The sequence below is a fragment of the Ceratotherium simum genome, chromosome 34 (genome assembly GCF_057802395.1).
Source record: "Ceratotherium simum simum isolate JZ-2026a chromosome 34, ASM5780239v1, whole genome shotgun sequence".
NCBI lineage: Eukaryota > Metazoa > Chordata > Mammalia > Perissodactyla > Rhinocerotidae > Ceratotherium > Ceratotherium simum.
The window spans coordinates 11193959-11221235 of record NC_141933.1 but is presented as its reverse complement, the minus strand read 5'-3'; the positions used below and the strand labels follow the sequence as shown (position 1 = coordinate 11221235).

Below are 27277 nucleotides of genomic sequence, written 5' to 3'. Positions count from 1 at the left end.
TGGCCCCACTCTGGGGGGTGGTGGGAAGAACTGTGCACTGGAGGATGAACACCTGGCCTCTTGTTTTGTCTTTGCCGCTGCTCACTTCTCACCTTTGTGGGTCCCCTGTCTAAAGAGGGCGGGAGATCTGTGGGCTCTGGCACCCCCAGGCTGCTGGGGAGTCCCAAGGTCTGGCTCACGTCTCCCTGGTGGGAAGAGCACTGTAGCTGTGAGGTCTTGAACACGGCTTTGCCAGCTTTATGACGGGGTCAGGGACAATGGCCATGCCAGCCCCACAGTCCTCCAGGGGGGCTGCAAGGACACTTTGGAGTAGAGAGTAAAAGGGCCTGGGAGAGCTTGGCGCTTCTCTTAGCAGTGAAGCAAAATGTACTGACCCCGCACCCTCATGTGGACCCTGCACAGGACCCCTGCCCTCCTCCTCTCGTGGTGGCCCCAGGTGAAAGGGCCAGGAGGAGTGGGATTTCAAAGCCAGTCACAGGGTCTGTTAGAGCTTGCAGCTTCTGTACACTTCTGTTCCTGAAAGGCACCCTCCAGTGCTCAGGGTTAGAGGTGGGCGGGACATGATTGGGGCCACCTCCATGGGATTGTCGGGCTGTTCTTGTCACAGAGGCCACGAATGGGGGTGAGGGGTCTACATGGGGGTGAGGGGTCTACCGGCTGGGGATAGCATGCTGGGCTCTCAGTGTCCACAAATTTGTCAAGGCCAGTCGGTCCTAAGGCTGATGCTTCTGCCACTGGCCATCCTTGGGACTGTCAGGAAGAGAGCCCTGCCCCGGCCACGGCTGCTACCGGTGGGCACCTTCCCCTGACCCCTCCATGCCGTCCCTGCAGCTCACTGAAATTGCTCTCTTCACAGAGGCCAAGACTGACCAAGCAGATGGCCCCAAGGAGCCACCCCAGAGTGTCAGGTTTGCATCTGGGAGGGGGTGTTCTGAGGGCCCAGAGGAGCATGCATGAACCTTGAGTCCTCGTTTGGGGAGTGTGGTTGTGTGGTCAGGGGCCTCTGTTGCCTCTTGGCAGGGACGGGGTCTGGTGCTCTGACTTAATGAAAGAGGCAGCTTGATGTGGTGGGACCAGCCTGCCCTGAGAGTGGGCGACTGGGTCGTAGACCCCATCCTTCTGTGTCCTTCTGGCTTTGTGACCTTGGACTGGTCACTTCCCTTCCTCTGACTGGGCAGAGGAGGGTTGGTCAGGGAGACCCCACCTCTTCCAGTCTGGGGTCCTGTGAACTGGGCCCAGTTTTGTGGGCAGGGGTCACCTTTTATGGGGTGTGGCTGGGGCTCTGGGGAGGGTACCAGGTCAGCCCCACGACGCTGCTGCCCCCTGCACCTCGGCAGGAGGAAGCGCAGCTACAAGCAGGCGGTGAGTGAGCTGGATGAAGAGCAGCAGCTGGAGGATGAGCTGCAGCCCCCCAGGAGCAAGACCCCTTCCCCTCCCTGTCCAGCTAACAAGGTGAGCAGACACCTGCCCTCCTTCAGTGCCCCTACCCCATCCTTGAATCCTGACCCTGATCCTCCTCTGCAGGTGGTGCGGCCCCTCCGGACCTTCCTGCACACCGTGCAGAGGAACCAGATGCTCATGACGCCGACCTCAGCCTCCCGCAGCAGCGTCATGAAATCCTTCATTAAGCGCAACACTCCCCTGCGCGTGGACCCTAAGGTGAGGGAGCCCGTGCCAAGCTTTGCTAGAGCTGGGGCAGCGTCACTGAAGGCTCCAGTCTGTCCCCTAGGCTACTGAGAGCAGTGTGGTCTGGGCCGAGGCGGGTGTGACCTGGCATTGGTTAAGGGCCAGCTCAAGCCTTTGCCACCATGGGCTGCTTTGGTATTTGGGGATTGTCTTGACCTCTTGGGCTCTACACTGCAGCGTAGAGGCTCTGCCGGCTCACTGTGACCCCTGGGTCTTGGGCCCTGGGCTGGGAGGTTGCAGAGTTGGTCTAGCTGGCCACCACCCTGCCTGTGCCTCCCCACACTCCCGGTGGTTTGAGTGGTTAAGGTGAGGAACGCATGTGGATTCATTCACTCTTTGGGGTTGAGGGCTGGGTGAGCTGAGCGTAGGTGGTGGTGCTGCAGGAGAGGGTGCAGGCTCCGAGCAGACTCGGGCACAGCCGGGAGCCTGGCCTGCTTTCCTGGACGTCCCCTGGCCTGGCATTAACTCTTGGCTTTTTCCTTGTCTCTCTCTTCCACAGTGCAGCTTCGTTGTAAGTAAAGCCTTTTCCTGTCCCGGTAACCCAGCTCCACCTAGCACTTCCCTGCTGTCGCCCTGTCCCTGCAAAACTGACACCTGTAGAAGCACTAACCTCGTCAGCAGGAGTGTTAAGAGAGATGGGAGGTGGGAGGTGAGCCAGGGGCGCTGAGTGGCTGGCTGGAGGCGTCCAGAAGTCCTGGAGCCAGGCCTCCTCCCTCTGCAGAGCCTGCCCTCTCTGCCCTTGACTCTGCTCCTAGGAGGACGAGTCTTAGAGCCTCCCTGAGGCAGGAGGAAGCCAAGCAAAGAGGCTATGACCTACAGCTGGTCACCAGGGCCACAGCTTGAGGTGTTCCCCACAGCCACCTCCCTCCCTGCTCCCCAGCACCGACCGGGCTCCCCTCAGGGTCTGAGGCTGCAAAGAGAACAGACAAGTCGCCTCTGACCCCCAGAGCCACTGAGACTTATTGTGTCACAGTCCTGAGCTCCTGCCTTGAGCAGGCGGAGCAGTGGGGGAAACCGTGGTTGAAGGCCGGGTCTTGCCGGGTGGTGGTGGAACTGTCAATGGCGGCCTCTGGAAAGAAGGCCACAGAAGCTGTTCTCTTCTCAGATACCTCAGAGCTGAGCTGGGCCACTGGCCATGTGCAAGGAGCCACGGAGAGCTGGGACCTGCTCAGCCCGCAGGTCCTGGCTCCCTGGGGTCTCCAGGGTTGCAAGGCTGCCGCCCCTTCATTCCTTTAGTTCCCACTGGCGCTTTGAAGGGCCTCCTACTAGGAGGGCTTCTGCATCTAGCCGAGGGCCTGAGTAGCACTGCTGTGGGGCTTGGCAGGTCAAGGGGCTTCCCAGCAGCTGGACAGGTGAACCCTGAACTTGCCTCTCCTGCAAGGAGACTGGTCTCTGGGTGGATGGCCTGCCTTCCAGTATGCCAGCAAGCAGGCTGTGTGGCTTTACGTGCCTGTTTTTGTGCCAGGCCCCTGCTAGGCACCTGGGCCCACAGCAGAGAACCAGACTTGGACTTGTTCCTCCTACAGGGAACCCCTGTGCCCCAACTGGACTGATCAGAGCCTTGCAGGGCTTATGGGGATGACCGAGAGGTCTAGCAAGTTGCCCTTTCCTGCTTGGGGAGTCCAGACCCTCGTACAGGGCATCTGGTGGGTGTGAGAAAGTCCTCTGTTAGGACATTGGGGGCTTAGGTAGGTCACAGGGGCCTCGGGGCCTTGGACTAGTTTTCTAACCTTTGGGCCTAAGTTTCCTCAGCTACAAAGTGAGGAGACCATTGAACCCAATTTGCTCTGACTTCGGAGCATTCTTCATACTATTCAGTCACTCCGTGTTACCCATAACCGGCTCCCTTCTCTCCGTCGTTAGGATTGTACTGCCCTGGGGCCGGATTTCTAGGTGGGAATAGAAAGGTCAGAGGCCAAGGAGAAATGGGCAGTAAGTAGTAGGGAGGGGGGCCTATGGGTGGCTGAGCTCAGAGGTGGGAGTCTGATGGGAGCCAGAGTGGGGTGGTGGGTGAGGGGCCTCTGGTCTGGGTCCCAGCCTGCACCCTCATCCGCTGACCGTTCAGGGGTAAAGCAGCAGTCTTGTCCTTGGCCAGGTGGTCTGGAGCCCCTGTCTATTTCACTGGGAGCCCCCTGCCATGGCCGTGCCCCTGGGGCTTTCTGAGCCTGCGGAGGAGGGGGTCCCAGCATTAATCTGCACAACCAACTAAAAAAAGTTGTTTTTAAAATGATTCGGTAGCTGTATCACAGGAAGTTTGGAAAATAAAGGAGAAAATACCATCCCTAATCTGTCTCGCCAGCCTGTGGTCACCTCTCTCAGCATTCGGCAACATTTTCTTTTATTTTTTTCCAACTATTATGAATAGTTGATATACACAAAAGAGTGTGTGTGTGTATACACACAGTATGAAAGTTATAAAGCATAATAATAAATTAACACGTGTATACCTACTGTCCCCTTAAATAGAACATTAAGCATAGCTTTCAGAGCTTTCTGTCTCTTCCCAATCTCATTCTTCCTTTTCTTTTCAAATGTACTTGTACATTGTCATAATCAGAGTGTACATCCAATTTGGGACCTGATTTTTGTGCTGCCTGTGACTTGGCAGGCCTGAGTCAGGTGCACGTGGGACTCAGGCCCTTGGGAGGCCTTTGGGTCCCCCCAGGAGAAGGGCTGAAGTCCCAGGCCTCAATCTGAGTGAGGATGGAGGTGTGTTTGGGGCAGCTCTGGCTCTCAGAAGCTGTCTGATGCTGCTGCCCATCTGGCTGGGGGCTGTGGGCCGTGGGGCTGCCTTTGGGGCTGGGCGGTTGTCCTGGGCCAGCCACGTTCCTGGCCCAGCCCTGGGCTGCCCTCGCTCACCCTCCCGCCCCGCCCAGGAGAAGGAGCGGCAGCGCCTGGAGAACCTGCGGCGGAAGGAGGAGGCAGAGCAGCTCCGCAGGCAGAAGGTTGAGGAGGACAGGCGGCGGCGGCTGGAGGAGGTGAAGCTGTAAGTGGCCTGGCTCCCGGCCCCCGGCCTGGCCTGCCCCGGCCTCGGCTGGGCTCCCATGACTGCCCTGTGCCCGCAGGAAGCGTGAGGAGCGGCTGCGCAAGGTGCTGCAGGCTCGGGAGCGCGTGGAGCAGATGCAGGAGGAGAAGAAGAAGCAGATCGAACAGAAGTTTGCTCAGTTCGACGAGAAGTCTGAGAAGGTGTGAGCCTTGGGCTGGGGGCGGCCAAGCTTCAGGGTGGGCTGTACCCTGGTGGGGCCCAGCGTGTCAGACTTGGTGGCCCAAGGGTTAGGACCGGACCCCTCGGGAAGTCCTGGGTTTGCTGCCCTGTACCCCTCTCCTGTCTGTCCCATGGGCCCTGGAGTCTGTTCTGAGTCAAGCGGAGGGTGGGTGGTCTCTGCTCTGGACTGAGCAGTGGCCCTTTGCGAGTGGGTGGTCTGATGTTCCTGGGTGGTCTGAAGCTGGGTTCACAGGGACACGGGGTGCCTGTCATGCAGAATTCTGGGCCCCACTCTGTAGAGTTGGGTGGAGTTGAGAAGGGCTGCTTCAATGGGCACATGTGGGTGGGCTCTGCAGGCCAAGGAGGAGCGGCTGGCTGAGGAGAAGGCCAAGAAAAAGGCAGCAGCCAAGAAGATGGAGGAGGTGGAGGCGCGCAGGAAGCAGGAGGAGGAGGCGCGGAGGCTGAGGTGGCTACAACAGGTACAAATGCAGGTAGGCAGAGGGGGGTGGGCATCAAGGAAGAGGAGGAGAAGGACAGACGCTGCCTCGGCCCCCTGAGGACAGCTGGGCACACCCCTCTCTGTTGGGTTGATCCTGGTGGATCTTGTTCCTTCAAGCCCAGAGGAGGTTCAACGAATGCCTTGGAGACGGGGATGGTGATAGTAACCTGCCCGTTTTCTGTAGAGGCGGCAGTTTGAGGATTAAGTGCATGGATTCTGGAGGCAGACTTCCAATCTCAGCTCTGCCATTTATTAGCTGTGTGACCCTGGGCCGGTTACTTGACTTCTCTGTGCTTTGGTTCCTTCAGGTAGCCGTGGTATCTACTTGATAGGGTTGTTGTCCGAATTAAATGTTCAGCCTGTAAAAGTAGGGGCCTACCTCTTCCTGGGAATCCTCAGTCTTATGACTTGTAAGGGACACAAATGTGTCAGTAAGGGGGTTATAATACTAATGGCTAAAATTTATTGAGTATTTACTACATGCCAGGCACTGTCCTAAGAGTGTTATGTGTGTAAACTCAGCAGCTTCATGAAGGGTAGGTATTACTCTTGTTCCTGTTTTATCGATGAGGAAACTGAGGCCAGGGACCTTAAGCAACTTGCCCAGTGTCACACAGCTAGTGAGTCTGGCTCCAGAGTCTATACCCAGAACCTCTAAATCTGCTGCAGCAAAAGAATTGTCACAAGATGCCTTTTAGGCCTGGTCATGGTGATTCTTGTGGAGCCTCACTTGGGGAGGTCCCTCGGCTCAGCACCTGCCGTTTTCGGATGCGAGAGGAGCCTGGGCTGCTGGGTGGAAGCAGGCCCTCCGGCCAGCCTCTCCGCCCTCCCTCCCGGACCCCTCCTGCCTCTCCAGCCCAGGTCTGGCCTGAGGGCCCTGTCCTTGCTCTGCGTTTGCAGGAGGAGGAGGAGCGGCGGCACCAAGAGCTTTTGCAGAAGAAGAAGGAGGAGGAGCAGGAGCGGCTGCGGAAGGCGGCCGAGGCCAAGAGGCTGGCGGAGCAGCGGGAGCAGGAGCGGCAGCTGGCGGAGCAGCGGGAGCAGGAGCGGCAGCGGGAGCAGGAGCGGCTCCAGGCCGAGCGGTGAGGGAGCCCTGGCTGGCCAGGCTGGTGGGCCCGCCCCCTGGGTGGCCGGGGGGCATCCTGCTGTTGTCTCACCTGTGCTGTGCGTGTGGATGAGAGACAGGTGTAGCCGTCACCAGTGTAGATGCAGCGCCCACCTTCACTTGGGGGTTTGTAAAAGGACAGGCTCTTTTCTTGGCTCCACACCCAGAGGCCTGCAGCAGGCAGACCACCTGAATATGGCGCCTTGGTTACTGGAGATTAGTGGAGTGCTACGTGGAGTCACTCGGGATTTTGTCTTGGTTCTGCCTCCAACCGGGTGTTGGGACCCCTCTGGTTCATTTTTTCCTCAGCTGACACGAGGCGGGTGCCTAGGATGAGCCGCTATTTCTCCACAGGACCACTGTGGGCATTTGGGCAGGAGAGTTCTTTGTGGTGGGTGATACGCTGTGGTGCATCACAGGGCCTGCAGCATCCTTGGCCCGCCCACTAGATGTGTCTCCTCTGGTGTTGATGACTCAGGTTGCCCCCCACCAACATTTCCTCACTGCCCCCCATTGGGAACCGTGAGGTCTTCCTCCTGGATGAGCTCTGAGGTCTTCCAGCTCTCAGACGCAGTGGTCTCTGTGCAATAGGCAAGAATTCCTCATTTGGTTCCACCAGTGTTTATCCGGGGTGTACTTGGACTGGTTGTGCTGGGTTCTGGGGATGCCAAGGAGGAGAAGCTGCAGTCACTGTTGGCCGGGAGATACTTGGGATCCTGTGCCTGTGTGTAGACATAGAGAACTGTGCCCGTGTGTGTGTACACATGCGGCCATACCCAAACCCAGGCCCACCGGCCGCCTCTCTCTGGCCTCCACCTCCTGGGAAACAACAGGCAACGCTTTTCCCCGTGTCCATCTTTGTGGGGGCTGTGGGCCCAGTGGAGAAGTGGTGAGTCACAGCCAGAGGGTGGGCTGCATCAGGGCCATCTCTTGGTGCTTATTGATTGACACAATGTTGTCCCTGGTCCTGTGGGCAGAGTCAGAGACAGGAGCTCAGGAGAGGGACAGAGCGTGGGTAGCTGGCAGCTTATATGGTTTTAGAATTGGGTGTGTGCTGGGGCAGTGCCAGGGGCTTCGAGGGTGATGGTGTGATGGTCGTAATGGTTGGCAGCTTTGGTGGGTACTGGGCTACACACTTTTCAAACATTTGCTCGTTTACTCCTCACTTGAAGGCCCTGGGGGGATAGGAACCAGCAGCTCCAGTTCCCACAAGGGAAAACAGGTTCAGAGAGGTTAAATGACTTGTTCACGGTCACAGACTAGTAAGTGGAGGTGGCTCCAGAGCCTGTGAACAGCCCCTCCCCTGCTTCACGCCAGGCTTGGAGCTGAGTGTCTGCCCTGCGGGTCAGGACGATTGCAGGTAACTCAGATGATCTCATTTAGTTCTCACGGTGACTCTGGAGGAAATGTGTTGTGGTCCCCATTGTACTGCAGATCAGACTGAGGCTCAGAGACCTAAGCTGTGTGAAAGAGAGGAGGCCTAGTTTGGTGGACTCCAGAGCTGAGTGCTCCCTGCACCCTCGGGTGTGCACCCACCCAGCCCTTCGTGCACAAGTGCAGGGTTTGGCTCTTAGCTGCTGGGCCCATTCTGCCCTCCCATCTTCTACGGTGTGTGCCGGTGGGCCTGGCTTCCCTGGCAGGGATAGGAACAAGGCCAGGGCTTGGCTTCCTGCCCTGACAGGCTCTTTCTGGGTTTCAGGGAGCAGCAGGAGAGGGAGAAGGCCCTGCGGCTGCAGAAGGAGCGGCTGCAGAGGGAACTGGAGGAGAAGAAGAAAAAGGTAAAGGGCGGCAGGAATGTGGGGCCCCCGCGGGGTCTGAGCTGAGCTTCGAGCAGGAGCTGCCTTGATGAGTGGGGCTGGTGTGGGGGAGGGGAGAGCGTACACACAGGGTCTCTAACGCCCCTGCTGGCTGCGGGGTCCCAGGAGGAGCAGCAGCGCCTGGCTGAGCAGCGGCTGCAGGAGGAGCGGGAGAAGAAAGCCAAGGAGGCGGCGGCGGCAGCCAGCAAAAGCCTGAACGTGACCGTGGACGTGCAGGTGAGACCCGGGCACCAGAGCGGAGGGGGCCCCCCAGCGCTGATTGTTCTCCTCCCAGTAGCTGGAGGCACAGGGTGTATATATGTGTATATGTGTTTGTGTGTATAGGACCATATATATTACAAGAAAAGGAAGGGTTCAGTTGGTCCAATTGTTTTTACTATTTTTGGTATGTATATTCTGTCTTATTCTAAAAGTAGAATTTGTTGTAAAAAACAAACCTAAACTTCATAAAAGAGCATAAAGTAATAGAAAGTTACCCTCAGAGGAAAACTCTAAATCTCATGTATATCTTTCTGTATTTTTAAACATGTGACCATTTTATACACACACGCGCACACAGTTTTAAGTGGGCACAGACTATACGGACTGTCTTCTTCATCTGTTCGGGCCGCTATGACAAACTACCACAGACTGGGTGGCTTAAACAACACTTATTTTCTCACAGTCTGGAGTCTGGGAAGTCCAAAGTCAAGGCGCTGGCAGATTCAGTGTCTGTTGAGAGCCCTCTTCCTGATTCACAGACATTGGTGTGTCCTCATGTGTCAGAATGGGAGAGGGAGCTCCCTGGGGTCTCTTTTCTGAGGGCACTAGTCCCATTCATGAGGGCTCCACCCCCGTGACCTAAGCACCTCCCGAAGGCCTCATCTCCACATTTTGGCGGGATACAAACATTTATATCCTGTAACACATACCATTTGGCAGCTTGGATTTTTCTCCCTTTTTTTGCTTTCATTTAGTATATGGTAGACATCTGTCTGTCTCAGCACTTGTAGATCTCTTACTTTTGACTGCTGTGTACAGTTACTTGTACCAGAAGTTCTTTAACCAGTCCCTGTCGACAAGCATTTGGACTATTTCCAGTTTAATGCTGTGACAGAGTGTAGGACAGTCTTGTGTTGCTTAACGACGGGATGTGTTCTGAGAAATGGTCGTTAGGCGATTTTGTTGTGTGAACATCATAGAGTTTACTTACACGTGCTTAGGTGGTACAGCCTGCTACACACCTAGGCTGTGGTACTAATCTTATGAGACCACCGCCATATGCGCAGTCCACTGTTGACCGAAACATGGTTATGCGGTGCATGAGTGTGAGGAAGGGATTTCACTGCAGCGTAGATTAAGATGTCGAAAGCTTGGAAGTGAGCTGAAGGTTCGTCTATAACGGACGTTTAAATTACAATCCTGGAGTACCCAGAATCCTTGAGCTGTTCAAAGGAGTCACTGACACACCGACTGGGAAGAATGTTTGCAGCATACTTTAACATGAGAAGGGAAGATACAGAGTCATGTATGTGGTGTGACTTTTTACATTAAAAAGTGACCCATGAACTGTTTTATTTTTCCTGTGAAATGAGGGAGGTGACCAGAGCCCCAGTACTCTTCAGTGGTAAGAGGTGAGGAGCGCAGGAGAAGGGGGAGCTGACGGCCATGTTTGTGTTTTCCAGTCTCCAGCTTGTACCTCGTATCAAATGACTCCACAAGGGCACAGGGCGCCCCCCAAGATCAACCCAGATAACTACGGGATGGATCTGAATAGTGATGACTCCACTGATGATGAGGCTCATCCCCGGAAGCCCATCCCCACCTGGGCCAGAGGTGAGCAGGGCCCAGAGCCCCCCAGAAGACCTGGGTCCTCACCTGTGATTTCTTGGGTCCCGGAGGGAGTGGCCCAGCCGCTGCAGGTGTCGGGAGGCTGTGGTACCTGTGGGCTGGCAGCTTAACGCGCTGGCCCAACAAGGCTGCTTCATGCCTTGGATGCGCCCAGGGAAGGAGGGGCACCCTGTGGCCAGGGGGCTCATCTGAGGACCAGGTCTATGAGGTTGGGCGCCTTTGTTCTCAACAAACATATTCAATTGCGGCTGGCCGCGGGCAGGCGTGGTGCTGGGTGTTTCGGCTCAGGCTCTGGGCCCCTCCTTGGAGTCCCGCCCAACAGGCGAGATGAGACTTGGACCCAAAACACCCTGGGGTGGGAATAGAGCTAAGAGTGGTAATGGGGTTCAGGCAGCTGGGAGAGCTGGAGCTGGGGGTTCCAGCCAGTGGGGAAGGCAGGAAAGCCCTGAGGCCTGGGTGGGGGCTCTTGAGCAGGATTTGACCCTGGGGTCTATGGGCTCCAGCATTTAAACAGGGTGAGCGTGACCGTGCTGCCTCAGGCCTGGGTGCAAGGCCTGCCGGAGCGGCGGCCAGTGCACACAGTGGGTGCTTCACAGAGTTTGCTGAGACAGGGGTCAGGGTGGGGTGCAGGCTCACTCCCCAGAGGGAAGGCCCAGAACCCCATAAGGGCTCAGCTCTCCACAGAAGACAACTTGCTCTTGTGAGTTTCTCCTCATTTGAACCCACAGTAACTGGTTTCTGACTTAGTCTCCCTAACTACCTGCATCAGGTTATTCGGGAGGTGGCAGTAGGCAGAGGTCAGCATGGCCAGGGAGCCAGACGGCCGGCAAGCCACCTTAATTGTGGTTGACCTTTGCCAGCTTAGTTAAACTCTCTCTGTTGTCTCATCTGTGAAATGAGGTGATAATAGGACCCAGCTGAGAAGGGTCATTGAGGGTGAAGTGAGTTAGTGTAGGAACGCCTGGTGCAGAGTGAGCGCTGGGTGCATGTTCTGCCTCCTGATCCCTGAGGGTCCTCCTCAGCCTCGTCAGCCAGGCTGTGCCCCACCCACAGCCTCAGCCCAGAGGCCCCCTCAGCCTGCACCCTGCCCCGTGGGGGCTGTGGGCTGAGGAGATAAACAGCTGACCGAGCAGTTGAGGCCGGCCTCATCAGCTTAAGTTCTGGTGCTAGACTTGTCTTCATACCCCGGCTCTGCCGATACTAGTATGTGCCTTTGGGCAAATCTCAGCACTTATAAAACGGGGAGAATAAAGGACCTGCCTCCCTGGTGGTTGACGTCGTGCAGCAAGGGCTCAGCCGAGTGCCTGGCCCATGTGAGCTCCTGAGGACCTGTGTTCAGGCTAGGCTGCCAGAGGATGGCAGTAGGACTGGGCAGTAAGAGCATTATCAGTGTTTGGTGCTGGGGTGGGAGGAGGAGGGCTCTGAGAGGAGCTGATGTGGCAGGAGGTGGGGCATGCTGGGGTGGAGAGGGTGACAAGGGCTCTGTGGGTGGGGTGGGGTCTGGGGAGGCTCATGGAGAGCCCTAAGGCAGTGACCCCGCCCTCCGTGTTCCCCTGCAGGCACCCAGCTCAGCCAGGCCATCATCCACCAGTACTACAACCCCCCGAACCTTCTCGAGCTCTTTGGAACCATTCTCCCGCTGGACTTGGAAGACATCTTCAAGAAGAGCAAGCCCCGCTACCACAAGCGCACAAGCTCTGCCGTCTGGAACTCGCCACCCCTGCAGGGCACCAGGGTCCCCAGCAGCCTGGCCTACAGCCTGAAGAAGCACTGAGGCTGGCCCACCAGCCTTCTCGGCAGTCTCAGCCCGTCTGTGTCTGTCTGTCCGTCTCTCTGTTGGTCTGGTGCCCTCCTGCCTGGTCTTCTATTGCCAAGGGTTTGGTCATGTATATAAATGTCCTCTGTGTGCTGCCGTGGAAAGTGGCCCAGGCCTGTTCGGAGGCTGCATTTGGTGCAGGTTTGTGGGAGAACCAGGCCCAGCCCCGCCTGGCCCGCAGGCAGCACTCTGTAAATAGATGGTTATAATTCAGCTGAATTTTAGCCTCTAGTGTTTGAGAGGTAGATTAATAAAGTCTATTCCTTCAAACCTGCTGTGGGTATCGTGAAGACTAGGGGCCTCAGCAGATGCTCTGGACCCTGGCCCTGCAGCCATGTGTCTCGGGCCCCTGCATCTGCTGGAGAACCAAGGCACTGTTCCTCCTCCTGGGTGTGCTCCAAGGTCACCTGAGTCCCACCCCCAGAGATCTGATGCAGTGGGTGATTCTGATGTCTGAGAAGCACTTCAGTTCCTTTCACGATGGGGCAGGTGAAGATACTTCCTTTTCTCTGGGGAGCTCCCTTTGTAAAGGGGGGCTTGTTCAGTGTGAAAGACCTGGGATTGAGGTCAGGAGAACTGGGCTCTTGGCACAGCTCTACCACTTAAGACAGTTCCTCAGCCCCTCTGTGCCTCAGGCTCCCCACTTGCTGCACAGACCGTGAAAGAACTTGAGAACGAGATGTGTTGACGTGGGAGGTCTGATTAGAAAGCGAATAGCTCTTGAAACTGCCTTGGGGCCAGTGCTTGAAGCAGTCGAGATGTTTCTCCATCAAAACCAGGCAGCTGCTAAAGAAATGCTTAGTGCCAGTGGAAGCTGGCCCCGGTCCTGCCCACTAGCTGCCAGCTGTGGTCCAAATGTGCGACAGCTGGCTCCTTATCTGCTGCTCCAGCCCCTGGAACAGGGGTTGGCAAACTAGGGCCTGTGGACCAAATCAAACTGCAGTCAGTATTTTGTCAAATTTTATTGGAACCCACCCAATAGCAACAAATGCCTGTTGTCTCTGGCTGCTCTGCTGGGGTCAGAGCTGAGAAGTTGCAACAGAGGCCTTATGGCCCACCACGCTGAAAATACTTATTATGGCCCTTTACAGAAGGTTTGCTGACCCCTGCTTTAGAATAAAATAAAGGCTAAATATAAGAGGGCTTTAAAAAATGGGGAAATAGTAACACACACAATGGGCTGAAATCTAGAGAATTCCACCTATGCAAAGGAAAACATTTTATAGTTCATTCAAATATGGTGCACAATTCAAATTTATTCTGTTATGTTCTCTGACTAGAAACTGTTGAGTCAACTGGTGTCTTTGCCTAAAGACACAATGTCAAAATATTGCTTCTTGCAAGCATATTAATATAGTGTGAGAAAAAATTGTTATTCAGCATGAAGGTATCGTTGCTCTGCATCTTTGTCAGCACTTGGTATTGTCAGCATTTCTAATTTTAGCCATTCTAATAGATGTGTAGTGAAACCTCATGATTTTAATTTTCGTTTCCCGAATGGCTGGTGATGGTGAACATCTTTGTGTGTACTCATTTGCCATCTGTGTATCTTTGGTGAAGTGTCTGTTCAAATCTTTTATTTTTAAATTGGGTTGTTTGTTTTCTTACTGTTGAGCTTAAGAATCTTTATGTATGATGGATACAAATCTGTTGTCAGATACGTCCTTTGCAATGTGTTCTCCTAGTCTGCAGCTTGTCTCTTCATTCACTTAAGAGTGTTTTTCATAGAGCAAAAATTTGAATTTTGGTAGAGTGCAATATATCAATTTTTTTTCTTTTATGGATTATGCTTTTTGGTGTCATGTCTAAGAAATCTTTGTCTAGCCCCATGTCTTGAAGATTTTTCTCCTGTATTTCCTTCTAAATTTTGTACGTATTACATTTAGATTTATGATCTATTTTGAGTGACTTTTTTAAAGTGTGAGGTTTATGTTTTTTGCTTATTTGTTTTTGGGGGCATATGGGTAGATGTCCAGTTGTTCCAGGACCATTTGCACAATCAGAAATCGAAATCAAAAAACAGTGCAATTTACAATAATGTCCAAAATAGTTAAAGTCTTAGGAATAAATTAGACAAAAGATGTGAAGGATCTGTATAGTGAAACCTATAAAACATTGCTGAGAGAAATTAAATGGGATACGTACAGTGTTCTTGGAGTGGAAGCCTAATATTCTTAAGATGTCCATTTCCTCCAAATTGATCTGTAGATACATTGCAATTGCAACCAAAGTCCAAAACGACTTGTTTTGGTAGAAGTTTATGAAAAATCTGTTTTCAAAATTTAACTGCAAAGGACCTACAATAGCCAAAACAACTTTGAAAAATAAGAAGAAATTTGGAGCGGCTATGCTACACAACTTCAAGCCTTATTACACAGCTACAGAAGCCAGGATAGTATGGTATTGGTGTAAAGATAGACAGATCTGTGCAACTATATAGAGTCTGGAAAAGGACTACATATATATAGTCACTAGGTTTTTGACAAAAGTGGAAAGGCAATTCAGTGAAGGAAGGATAATTTTTTCAATAAATCGTCTTGGAACAATTGGATATATTAAAAAATCTCTGATCCTTCCTCACACCATATATCAGATTAATTCATGATGGATCATAGGCCTAAGTGTAAAAGCTAAAAATGTAAAACTCCTGTGAAAAATGTGGGACAAAATCTTGGTGTCTCTGTGTTTGGCACAGATTTCTTACACATGACACAAAAAAGTATGAACTATAAAAGAAAATGTCACTCAGTTGGATTGGTATAAAAGGAAAAGTCAATCAAAATTTAAAACGTTTTGCTCTTTAAAAGTCACTGTTATTCAGCATCTTCCTCCTTTTCCCACGGGCCAAGAGTACGATGGAACAGATAACCTATCCTACCGTGTTCCCAGGAAGAGAACTGGGAATGATCTTCACCACCTGGTCAGAGTGAAGATGAAAGAAACAGGTTTCTCTAGGCTCTCTTGCTTCAGTGGGACCCACCCATCAATGCCAACTCCATGCCCTTGCCTACCTGACACTCTTCCTCTTGTCAGGTCCCAGCTAGTTACCTGCCCTGGGAGACTTTCCCAGTCTCCCTCAGGTAGACTAAGGCACAGCTGCTTTCTGGCTCCATCTGGGCTTGTGCTGCAGCGAGCCGGGAGCCGGGAGCCGTGGGCGTCCGCTGCAGTTTAGTCTGCTGAGCAACAGTGAATGCTGGGTAAGCTCTGCTTGGGCAACAGCCATGCAGCCTCTGCTCCTCTGGGCTTCCATGATGCAAGCGTTCCTCCAGAAGGTTTAGGAAAGAAGGAAGAGCAGGTGTGAGAAGGGAAGCCAGCTGTCACCTGTATTAAAAAGCTTTGCAAACTCTACCCAGATCTCAGGTCATTGTCCTGTCTGAGCCGCTTGGAGCTCAACTCTGAGGTTCCCTTGGGCATCTGTAGGACTGAATGGCAGCTCCTAGAACTATAGAATCTCAGCTCCTCGAGGCCTGAGGCACCAGCTTTGTGTTCCTTAGTGAGGAATACAACCTCATTTGCCCCCAACCAGCAAAGTACAAAATAACTTACATGGCCAACCCCAAACAAATCCCAACTTTCTCAATCAAAGCAATCCCCCCAGGATGCTGGAAGGAGGACGGGAACTCATTTTCTTGTAATGGGGAGCTTTTAAACTGCTTTAATAGTCACACCTTCATTTCATACTTGCCTTGATTGCAATTTATTAAGCCTGAAAAAGTGGACAATGAAGGCTGACACTTTCATTCAGATTTAGTTGCCTAAATCCATGAAACTTGAATCTTTGTGTACACGCGCGCGTGCGTGAGTGCACATACACACACACACACACACCTGCCTACATTACTTTGCTCTTTAAATATTCCCCATTCCTCTGCTATCAAGATATAGGAAAGTTGATTGTATCAGATTAATTTCAGGGTAACCATTCTGGGGCTACATGTCAAGGAAGAGGCGGCGATGACCCAGGGGTGCTGTGACATTTCTTTGAAGCTCTGTCTCTTGTCCCTGCCATCTCTGCCTCTGGCCTGGAGGGATCGGTGGGGGTGGGGAATCCATCCCAGAGCATCAGAGCAGGTGAACTTGAGTGTATTGTGTCTTTGAATTGTGATTGAGACTAAGAGAGGCAGTGCCCTCTGAGGGCTGCTATCACGCTTGCCCCTGGGGTTCTGTGACAGAACAAGTACGGGATTACCTCCTCTGAGGCTCCTGTCACTGCTTGAACTCAGGAACCTCATGGAGGTGCCTGGAGCGGCAGAAAGGGCTGGGAGGGGGCAGTCGGCACTGCAGGAATGGCAGGGAAACGTGCCAGCTTAGAAGGTTCCTGCCCCAGGGATCTTGTCCTGATGTTATTTGAGTGTTTGCAATCCCACTGGACTAAATGAATTGAGAGCGGGCACTATGGCCACACGCATGCAGGAGAGATGGATAGATTTGAGTTGATGCAGGGAATTTATAAGCTCAGAGAGTGGTGGTAGCTTCATCTGGTCAGCGTTTCATCAGAGATCCCCTCAAGGGCTAAAAAGGACCTCACTTAATAGCCATTTTGGTAGCCCTGGCTTGATCTAGGTGACCACCACATTCCCTGGAGGGACAACTTGTGTGGTCCCCAAACCTCTCCTTACTCTAATGCCCCTTATTCTCCTCAGCCACCGTGCCACCCTCTTCCTCCCGCAGCACCCAGCCCTAGCTGGGTCCACCTCTACAGCGTCCACCTCTGAAGGAGACCCCAGCAGGGAGGAGCCTCACCATGAAGGCAATTGCAGTGTTTTTATTGTGCAAGCTGTTTGCCGTGGCTGTGATCCTCAATCATATCTGCTTTCCTAGTTGGGAGGTGGTATTGTTTTCATCTTTGTTTTAAGCTTATGGAAAGTGAGACTCAAAAAGTTAGTCACCTGCCCAAGGTCATATAGAGCATACAATCAGGTAGGAATCCCTGACTCCAAAGGTGTTGCTCTAAGTCAACTCTACTCCAATGCCTGTCCAGACTTCAGGAATGTCAGAGGATTCCCTCCATTGCCTCTTGTTGGCTGAAGGTACCCAGACTTTTCTGGAATCACTGGGGACCATCCAGTCCTTGCCCTGGTGGTATTATGCCCTCACCCCAGGCTGCTGTGGCTCACCCAGAGTTTCCAACTCTCCCTGGCTGCAGGGCATGGTATCTGGTATCAGTGATGGAGCTAGACAGGAAGTGTGATAAATTCAAGATTTCCTGGGGTGAATTTTGACTCATGGGAAACTGGAGGTAGGAGGGAGCTGGGCAGATGAATTCTGCACCTTCCTCTGTCCCACTGTGGACTCTGAGGCATAGTTTCTCCTCAAGACCCATCTGGAGAAGTCCCACTTGCCAAGCAAACTATGTCTCTTCATGGCTCTGTGTGGAGTGGGAGCCAGTGCAGTAACTACCACTGCACATTTGCTTCACGTCTTTCTTTGGCTCACCTCCCTTTTTCCAGGTTCTAGTAGGCCAGGGGAGATCTAGTGGTGAGGCGGGGGCAAGCAGGTATACATGGCATGGGGGTCCTGGGATTTGGCAGAGACAGGGGGTGGCAAAAGAAGCTGTAGAGTCTATCGAGGCCAAACACAGTTTTATATTACTTTTACTTTTTTCTAAGTGACTCCACGCAGCCAGGGGACATTTTGGGGGCTCCTATAACTTTGGTTGTTCGAATCTCCATTGATCAGGGGAAGAACATAATGGTTGGATTCTCATACCTGATCACCAGCTGCACGTTGACCATAGGCAGTGAAGTTGACATATTCCTCTTTGGTTCTCTGGACCACTTCCCTCTGGGGTTGTCCTGCCCGGCCCTGAGCCCTGATTCAAGATGTTGCTGTGAGAAAGGAGAACAGAGGGATACAGAGCGACGGGCTTACTGCCACGTTGGCTACCTCCACTTTCCGCTCAGCCGGAAGGGCATCTGCCTCCCTTTGAAAGCTTTGATATACTCCTTCAGCTCTGCACACACAGGCTGGAGGAAAAGAGCCTCATTCATCATGATGGCAACAGGGCCACCAGGCCTTGTCAAGGAAACAGTGCATGCACAGCATGACCCCACCTGTGCAGCAAGACACCAGTATACAGATGCCTGTGTGTGGGTCGGTGGGAAAAGACTCGATGTTATGAGTCTGACAAGTTAACACTGACTATATCTGGGTGACTTCCATTGTCTTCCATGGGCTTTCCTTTATTTTTCAAAATTGCTAAAGAATGGTATCTTCCTGACACAATGCCTTGCATGACAACTTTAATTTGTTCCTAAAAACCCTGCCCACTAAGTGAAAAGCTGTTACATGAAAAACCATTTCCATTACTTTTAACAGGAAAACTTGATGCATTTCGTTACAACCCAACATTCCCAAATTATTTTCACAGATAGAAAAATATATCAATGGAATAATGAAAGGAAGTTTTATACATAATACATGACACCTTGAAAGCAAAAATACAATTTTTACATAAATGTATTGCAATAAAAGTATATTGTACTCATTTCTGTTGTTGTTATTTCCACATAGTTTCTTCACCAATTTCTCAGTCCTTTTGTAGCTATCAACAAAAATCTCTGGACTACAAGAATTTAGTTAGGAAAGCTTTAGTGCTTATACAGTTTGCGAACTGGGGAGACACAGCCTTGGCAGCAAACCCAAAGTACCTCCAGGAGAACAAAGGAAGGGGGCCTGTCTTCATAGACAAATTTCCCGTCCAGGTCCTTGCTCAAGTCTGCTTATGCCAATGAGGGATGCAAGCCTGCTTAGTCCTGATCAGTTGATGCAGGTCACAGCTTTATGGGTTAGGTACACGTGGCTGTTAGGGACTTTTGTAAAATCAGGAGCTTTTTTGTAAAATCAGCATAGTCAAAAGCTTAAGAGTGCGTTCTGTGGGTTTTCGGAGAACAGAGTATATGATCGCATCCTGGTCCCATCATGGCCGCTTGACTCCATTTTCTTTTTAGGTCCTGGTTAGCCACGCAGAGTCCATCTTGTTCTCAGGGGTCTTTTTAAATTTCATTTTATTCCACAGGACTCACGATTATCTTGTACTCAAATGAGACTTAAAAGTAAATTTATAGTACCTTAACTATAAAGATATATATATATCTACCTTTATATCTACTACTTCTATATCTGTATCTGTCCCTATCTCTGTCTCTTATCTACATCTATATCAAAAATCATTAACGAGACAGTTGCTATGTGAGATAAGTCTATTTCTCTAGGACCATATCCCTGTACTGAGACATCTGAGGATTTTTGTGTGGTCTTCTATCCTTCTGGACAGAAGTCACAGATATTTTCCTGATGGCCACTGTCACTGTGCCTTTGACATCAAGCAGCTGGTGGTCACTCCTCTCTCCTCTGTGGGAGTCTCTCTGGGAGGAAAGAGCCTGTGCTGGGGGATGGTGGCCAAGTTTAGAAGCCTGATGCAGATCCGAGGCTCAGAGCAGAGCTCATCTATGCAGGAATGTGTCCACTGTGTGTGGAAGTTCCAGTGCTCAGAGGGCCCATCCTGCCTCATCCTGGCCATCAAACTGTAGGATGACATTTCCCTTGTTGATCCCCCGGTTCCTCATCCGCTATGTTGCCGTGAGCACACCCTTCCTGCCAACGTTATGGGAGCACCAGGCCAGATGCTGTATGCCAGAGCGTCCCAAACTCTGCTGCCCAGGGGCACCCCAGGCATTTTGATGTCATCAGTATGGGGTGCAATTGGGCATAGGAGCTTTAAAATATCCCCAGAGGATACTAGTTTGGGAACCACCGATGTTTGTAGAAGCAAGCATATTTTAATTATAAAGCATAACAAAAATCATCAAGAATAATATCATTAGCAGCTCCGTTTACTAAAAACTTAAGATGCACCAGGTATTATGATGAGCACTTCACCGGCATTGTCCACATTCATACTCTCAAAGCCCTGCAGGGCAGTCGTCTCCATTTTACAGAGTAGGAAACGGAGGCTTAGGGACAAAAATCACACAGCGAATAGATGGTGTGCTCATCTTCCAGTTCAGTCTCTGTCCCCAAAGCCCAGGCACATGGTTACTATTTGGTCTTCCATGCCCCTCTATATCAATATTGGGGATTTCTTTTGTGTAATAGAGACAGGCCTCATCAGGATGCCCCAAGAATTCGTTCAAGAGGTCAAATGGAGCTGTAAAGGTTAAAGTTGACCCATGTTCTGGCTGTGGGAGACATCTGACCGTGGAGGACACTCAACAGAGGTGAAGATTCCCAGTGCAAGCATCAGAAAAGCCAAGGTTACCTTCACGGCTGAGCTGGTGGTGGACAGGGTTTAAAGGCCAGAGCAGGGAGTCTCTGGTGCCTGCTGCTTATACCCTGGCAGCCCTGCCTGCCCTGATCTCACCTGACACACAGCTCTCCCTGGGCTCCTGCTGGGAGCCTGGGCATGTCCTGGGGACGGGGAGCACAAAGGCAAGTTCCAGGGTGACAGAGGGTGCACCGTCCTGCCACAAGTTTCAGTGAGAATACGAAGGTGGGGCTGGCCAGTCCTACCACCCTGTCAAGGCAGACTCTGGGAGCTACTTGAGTGGAGACTTGAAGGATGCATGGGAGTTCGTCAGGTAGGCGAGGTGGGGAGCAGCATGTGTGTTCACACAGGGGCTCCAACCTGCATGGTGAGCTGGAAGAACGGCTGCTAAACCTGCTTAGGTGAAGGATATGGGAATGGTTCTTTGCCCCTCAAGGAACCTCAGTGGGCTTGATCTGTAGAATGGGGATAAGAATCGAGCCCTCACAGTGAGAATTAAGTAAGATCCCGAGTCACCATGCTTCATACAGAGGTCGGCATTGGGGAATCTGCTCATTAAATGCTTATGGATCTGTAACTGTGATGATCTGAGGAGCAAGGCCTCTGGCTTTCTGGGTTTGGGCACCTCCAGGTTCTCAGAAGGGCTGTCCACACGTAGTGGACAATTGTCACTTTTTGTCTGCTCAACATCTGGACCTTATATGGTGGGAATCTGAAGACAGGTGGGAGGCAGGGCACTTCCTCCCATTATGGAAGCTGAGAGGGGACAGAGTCAACATTTCCAGCTCTCTGGCACAGAGCGTTTGTCCATGTGGCACATGGCCCAGGTTTGCCAATGGTGTGTTCTTGTCCAAGACTTTCAAAAGGGAATGACAAGAACCTTCCAGAACAATCATGATTATCCATGGCATGAATAATCCAGTGAACATGAATAATCCATTCCCATGAACATGGGAATCCAGTGCCCATGGACTCCACTGGTGTTGCCATGAGCGTCTGATGGTGCCAGCACCAGGGGCACATCCTAAGAAGATGGTTCTCATGGCTGGATCCTGGCTTCACCCAGCCTCGCTTGTTCTGGCATGTTGTAAACCTAGTCTTCCCTCCTCTTCGTGATTTCCCTCTTTCTTTCTTTTTAAACAGCTTTTTTTTGGGATACAAATCACATACCACTCAATTCACCCATTTAAATTGTGCAATTCAGTGGCTTTTAGTACATTCACAATGTTGTGCAACCATCACCACTATCTAGTTTCATCATCCCGAAAAGAAACCTCATACCCATTAAGATGTCACTCTCCATTTCCCTCTCGCCTAAGGCTCTGGCAACCACTAATTTACTTTCTGGCTGTATGAATTTGCCTATTCTGGACCTTTCATATAAGTGGAATCATACAATATGTGGCCTCTTGGGTCCAACTTTTTTCACTTAGCATGATGTTTTCAAGGTTCATCTGTGACATAGCATTTTTCAGTATTTCATTTCTTTAATGGAAGAATAATATACCACTGTATGGACATAGCATATTTTTAATCTGTTCATCAGTTGATGGACAATTGGGTTGTTTCCACTTTGGGGCTATTGTGAGTTATGCTGCTATGAACATTCACGTACAAGTTTTTGTGTGGACATGTGTTTTCAATTCTCTTGAGTAAATACCTAGGAGTAGAATTGCTGGGTCATATGGTAACTGTATGTTTAACCTTATGAGGAGCTGCCAGACTGTTTTCCAAAGAGGTTGCACCATTTTACATTCCCACCGGCAATGTATGAGGGTTCCAATTTCTCCATATCTTTACCAAAACTTGATATTTTCTGTAGTTTTGGTTATAGCTATCCTAGTGTTTTTGAGGTAGACTCTCCTTGTGGTTTTGATTTGCATTTCCCTGATGACTAATGATGTTGAGCATCTTTTCATGTGTTTTTTTGTCATTTGTGTATCGTCTTTGGAGAAATGTCTATTCAGATCCTTTGCTACTCAGATCCTCATTTTCTAGTTGGTTATTTGGCCTTTTATCATTGCACTGTAACAGTTCCTTACATCATCATAATGTCTTGGACACTCTTCTGTCCCTCCAGTTAATCTCGTTTTGGTCTATGTTAGCTGGAGTTGATTTCTCTTGTGTGTAATCAAGTACCCTGACAGGTATATCAAGTATGAAGAAAGGTCTGTAAATATCACATAATCCCCTTGAGGGATATTGAAGTTATTTCTGGCAGTCAACAAACACTTACCAAGCTCCTGTGCAAGAAGTGTGGTTTGGTTCTGTCTCCAGGGCATCAAAGATGGGATTCTGGTCTCACTATTTCTTGGTATAAACATATGGCTTCCCCTGGCATCATGAATTCAGTCTGAGAGACCACAGGAAACATTTGAGAATAGAGCCTTTATTTCCTCTTAATGTCTGACTGGTGGTGGTGGAAGCTCCCCTGCCCTATTGAGGGCACTGGCTGTACCAGCATCTCAGTCTTGGTGACCTGCTGAAGGTAACAATCCCCATCCACTTCCCAGCAAGTCTCATCCTTCTCCCTTTGCATTGGGGGAAACTGAATCCACACAGCCCCTCACATCATGCTCAGCAGAGAGAAAACTGGGGGGCCTGACATAGGTGGGGGGTGCCTCAGCCTGCTCACAGCGGGAGCACAGACTTGGCCATAGACAAAGCTTGAGAAGGGAGGGATGACATCAGGATGTAGCCGTTTCTTTGAAATGCTGCAGTCGTGTGAGGGGCACAGAATTAGAGGAACACAGGTGAGTCCCTGACATGAGGATGTGTGTGTTGTGAATCAGCCTGAGGTTCTTACAGCAAAAAGACTTCCTGAGGATCCTGGAAACATCAACCAACCTGTGCCCAGAACTCCCCTCTACTAGGGATGGAGACCGGGAGGCACCACACGCACGACAGTGTCAGGTTTTAAGGTTGAACTGATGTTGGGGATGGAGGCTGCAGGTTGATTTCCTGCCTTGGGAGAGACCAGCCCAGGGTGTGACATGAATTGAGCTCGCAGTCAGGTAGGGGTTGCTATCAGCTGTTCTGGATGGAGGAGCTGGTGGCAGAGGCAGGGAAAATGAAGATGGATGGGCAGGAGACAACGTATCAGGAGATGGATCTTTGTGGAGAGGTCCTTGGGTCTGGGCAGACAGTCCTAGTTAGTTTCACAGCTCTGAACCATCCTGTACAACGTTGACGTGAAGGTCCCAGGACTGGTGTCAGGATTCCCTAGGTTGTGGGCAGCACACAGGGACTGGTGTCACTCTGGGCTTCCCTTTCTCCATATGAAAGACAAGGACCTCAGGGTGAGTTGTCGGATTCTAACTCAGTAATTCTCAAACTTTTGGTCTCAAGACTCTATCTTCTTAAAATTTACAGTGAGCCCCGAAGAGCATTATGTGGGTTATAGTTATCAATATTTACCACATTAGAAATTAAATATCTACTTATTAATTCATTAGAAAAGCAAGTTAACCATGATATGTTAACATAAAAACAATTTCACGAAAAATAATATATTTTCCAAAATAATAAATATTGAGAAGTGTGGCATTGCTTTATATTTTTGCAAATCTTTTAAATTTACGACTTAATGACAGCAGCTGGAGGCTTATATCGGCTTCTGCAATCTGTTGCGATACATTGTTTTGATCACATATATGGGGAACATCTGTACGCACACAGATATTCAGCTGGAATGGGGAGGAGTACTTTAGTAGCCTTTTCCAGGCAATTGTAGATATTCTTCTTTGGTACTTCACTCAGATGTGATTAGTAGTTTCTTAAAGGTTAGTTGAAACCTGGAATCGAAGGCACCAGAAGTTATATCTATCATTGCTTTTGCACCACAGTGCAACTGTCAACGCAGTGAAAAATGTAAATCACATCTTAGTATTATTTAGGAAATAGTGTTGACCCATGAGCTTGCCCTTACTTTAACTCTCCAAACCGCAATTCCTGGGCAATTCTTGCTTCAACTCTGAGGCTTGCTTAACTTCCAATTTCCAACGGATTATCAACATGACTTTGAACTTTGAATCGCACATGAGTTGGATTTGTGGGCAAATGTTGATTATGTCACAGCCCTGGACACAGTGAGTTCTGGGTTCTCTGATGTTAATAACAACACAGGTGTTTATTGAGCACACACTTTCTCAGCATGTACCTTGTGCTGTGACACACGTATGAATTTTCTGGGGCTGCTGTAACAAAGTACGCCTAACTGGTTGGCTTAAACAACGGTAATTTCTTGTCACACAGTTCTGGAGGCCAGAAGTCTGAAATCAAGGTGTCAGCAGGGTTGGTTCCTCCGAGGCTGTGAGGAAGGATCTGCTCCAGCCTCTCTCTTGGCTTCTGATGGCTTGCTGAGAATCTTTGACACTCCCTGGCTTCTGCTGCAGCACTCCAAATCTCTGCTTCCATCTGCCCATGACATTCTCCCTGTGTGTATGTGTCCAATTTTCCCTCTTTTATAAGGACTGCAAGGATAGGGATTAGGGCCCCCTAATGGCCTCATTTTAACCTTTAACCTCTGTAAAGACCCTCTCTCCAAATAAGGTTGCATTCTGAGGTACTGGAGATTAGGACTCCGACATTTCTTTTTCGAGGGACACAATTCAGACCATAATACACCACATGACCACAGTTACTCCTCTCAGGTAGATTCTGGCATAATCTCTGTTTTAGAGGTGAGAAAACCGAGGCCCAGAAAAGTTAAATAACATGCCAAAGTCACACAGCTTGTATGGGCTGGATCTGAACTCTGGCTCCTACTCTCTATAATGTGCCAATATTGGCAGGGTTGCTGGGATAGGAGTGTCTGTGGCAGAAATGAGGCATTTAGGATGGGCGAGTGGGACAAGCAAGGGCATAGAGGTGGTGTGGGCATAAAGTGGGGGGCAGTGAGGAGGGTGGACAGGCTGAGGGGCTGGAGGGAGTGAGCAATGTGGTCACACGTGGTATCTGTGGTTTATGGGTGGTCTGAAGGCTAGGTGGAGGTATATGGGTTTGATGAAGATCAAGTCTGGTTTGTTCATCTCTGTATCCTCAGGACCCCCACTGGGGCTGGCCCAAGGAAAGTTCTCAGTCACACCTGTTGGATGAATCAAAGAATACAGACACAGAATGGATCAGAGTGGGATGAGACATGAGGCAAGAGGCCATCCAAAGATGCTGCTGCATTGAGACAAGTCACACCATTCACTAACCCCGTGCCCCTGGGGATCCGTAACCCCTGGCGCATCCCTGACTCTTGGCCCATATGGTTCTCCCGGAACCACCTCCAACACTGGCTCCTGGGTGGGGGCGGAGGCACCTGGCCCAGGCCTGGCCAATAAGAGCATCACACTGTCACTTGGAATACGCATCATATAGTTGGGACAGTCAGAGTTGATGGGACTCATTTGTGGCATTTTGTTTCAGCTCCTGGAAAAGTCTTTCCAGTGTGACATAAAGCTGCCACAGGTGAAGCAGGCACTGCAGGCATCTCCCAGGGTCAGGGGACACCATGAAAGAATGAACCAGTGCCGAGAAAGCAGCAGAGACACGGAGAGATGGAGCCGATGAATTCCCTTTGTCCTGGTTGTGTGCTCTAGGTTACGGAACCCAGGGGAAGTCTGTTTAGAGAAGCAGGACGGCATCAGTGTCAGCTCCTCTTGAGTCCGAGGGATGGGGAACTGAGGAAGCCGCTTGGGCTTGGCCACCTCTGCAAAAGCTTGCCCAAGAACCCAAAATTCTTAGGCCTCTGTGGGGCGCCCAGCACTCACAAAAAAATCACCCGTCAGGACAGCCATCAGCCCAGAGGACCCTCAGCAGAGCTGCCCTAGCTGACCCCGGCCACCTTCCCCAGAACCACAAGACTCTTGGCGGTCAGGACTTGGAAGGCGTGTTCTCCCTAGCATTTATTTTCCACCATTTCCTGCTTTCTGGGTCCTTTGGGCTTCAGCTTCTGATGAACTATACCATGTTCCTGCTTCAGTATGGGAGAGGGACCTGGCTCAGGATGGGTCTGATTTGCTGGGGGGAGTGGTGTCAGCTCAGAGTCTGGGGCTGAGCCTGAGAAAAACCTCAAAATCTTGCACCCGTGGCATGTAGCAGCCTGCGAGCACGTGGGTTGCTGTTGTTATCATCTCCGACCAATCCCCCCCAGTTTTCACCCTCTGCCTGCAGGGCACTCACCCTATTGATCTTCTTAAACCACACCTTGTTCGTGTATCACCTGAGAGCTCCCCCCTCCTATGTGAGTACACACACACACCCAGAAAAACACAGACATATATTCAGACACACAGAGAAACACACAGACACACATGTAGACACAGACACAGAGACACATAGAGAGACACATTAGACAGACAGACACAGAGCTACACACACAGACATATAAGACAGACAGACACACACCCACACATAGACACAAACCTAGACACAGACACACATGTAGACATAGACATACACACACACATAAACACACATAAACACACACACACACACTCAGGCTCCTCACATGGAACAGGAACAGGACTTGGTACCCAGCCCCTCTCAGGGAAGGCCCCGTAGTCTGCTCCTCCGGGAGGAGCCCCAGGGAAGCTCCAAGAGTTTAATTCAGTCTGAGTCTACATTTCCAGTTCAGTGTCCCGTTTTACCTGGTCTGGGAAGCCTGGAGAATCTGCCATGCACCTGCTGATGAAGGTGACTGTGGCTCTGGTGCTGGCTTCTCTGCTGGATTCTGGCATCTCCGTTGTTGGTAAATCCTGCTCTTCACTCCTCCTCTGAATGGAACACATGCCTACCCATGCCACTGCAGGCGCCTTCTCAGAACGAGTCTGTGCTGCAGCAGCACAGAGGGCCCATGGCAGGGCCATGCTCATGGGGAACCATGAGATCTGGTGTGCACTGGGGCTGGTGGGAGACGAGGACACAGGCAGAGAGTGTGTCCTGGCTCAGGGCTTCTGTGACAACACCCACCATGGGATGTAGCTGTAGAAAGGGCATAGAACCAGGAACCAGGAACCAGGAATCCTCCTCCTAGTCTACCTTCTATGACCAAGAGGTCATTTGGCC

The 27277-nt window shown here is 51.1% G+C and overlaps 1 protein-coding gene across 5 annotated transcripts in view; it reads left to right on the top strand.

The window, feature by feature from the left end:
• Window positions 1-13615, top strand: part of INCENP (inner centromere protein) — a 28087-nt gene extending 14472 nt beyond the window's left edge. For 3 of the 5 annotated variants that reach the window (XM_087422791.1, XM_087422789.1, XM_087422790.1), the window contains exons 8-18: window positions 857-908; window positions 1338-1452; window positions 1525-1659; window positions 4563-4672; window positions 4752-4872; window positions 5248-5382; window positions 6291-6469; window positions 8192-8270; window positions 8415-8525; window positions 9974-10124; window positions 11699-13615. In XM_087422791.1, the coding sequence (XP_087278917.1) occupies window positions 857-908; window positions 1338-1452; window positions 1525-1659; window positions 4563-4672; window positions 4752-4872; window positions 5248-5382; window positions 6291-6469; window positions 8192-8270; window positions 8415-8525; window positions 9974-10124; window positions 11699-11913 (1403 nt within the window). In that variant the 3' untranslated portion in view covers window positions 11914-13615. The remainder of the gene's footprint in view (window positions 1-856; window positions 909-1337; window positions 1453-1524; window positions 1660-4562; window positions 4673-4751; window positions 4873-5247; window positions 5383-6290; window positions 6470-8191; window positions 8271-8414; window positions 8526-9973; window positions 10125-11698) is intronic. The other 2 variants (XM_087422793.1, XM_087422792.1) reach the window with 1 other exon arrangement.
• Window positions 13616-27277: the final 13662 nt, after the last annotated feature.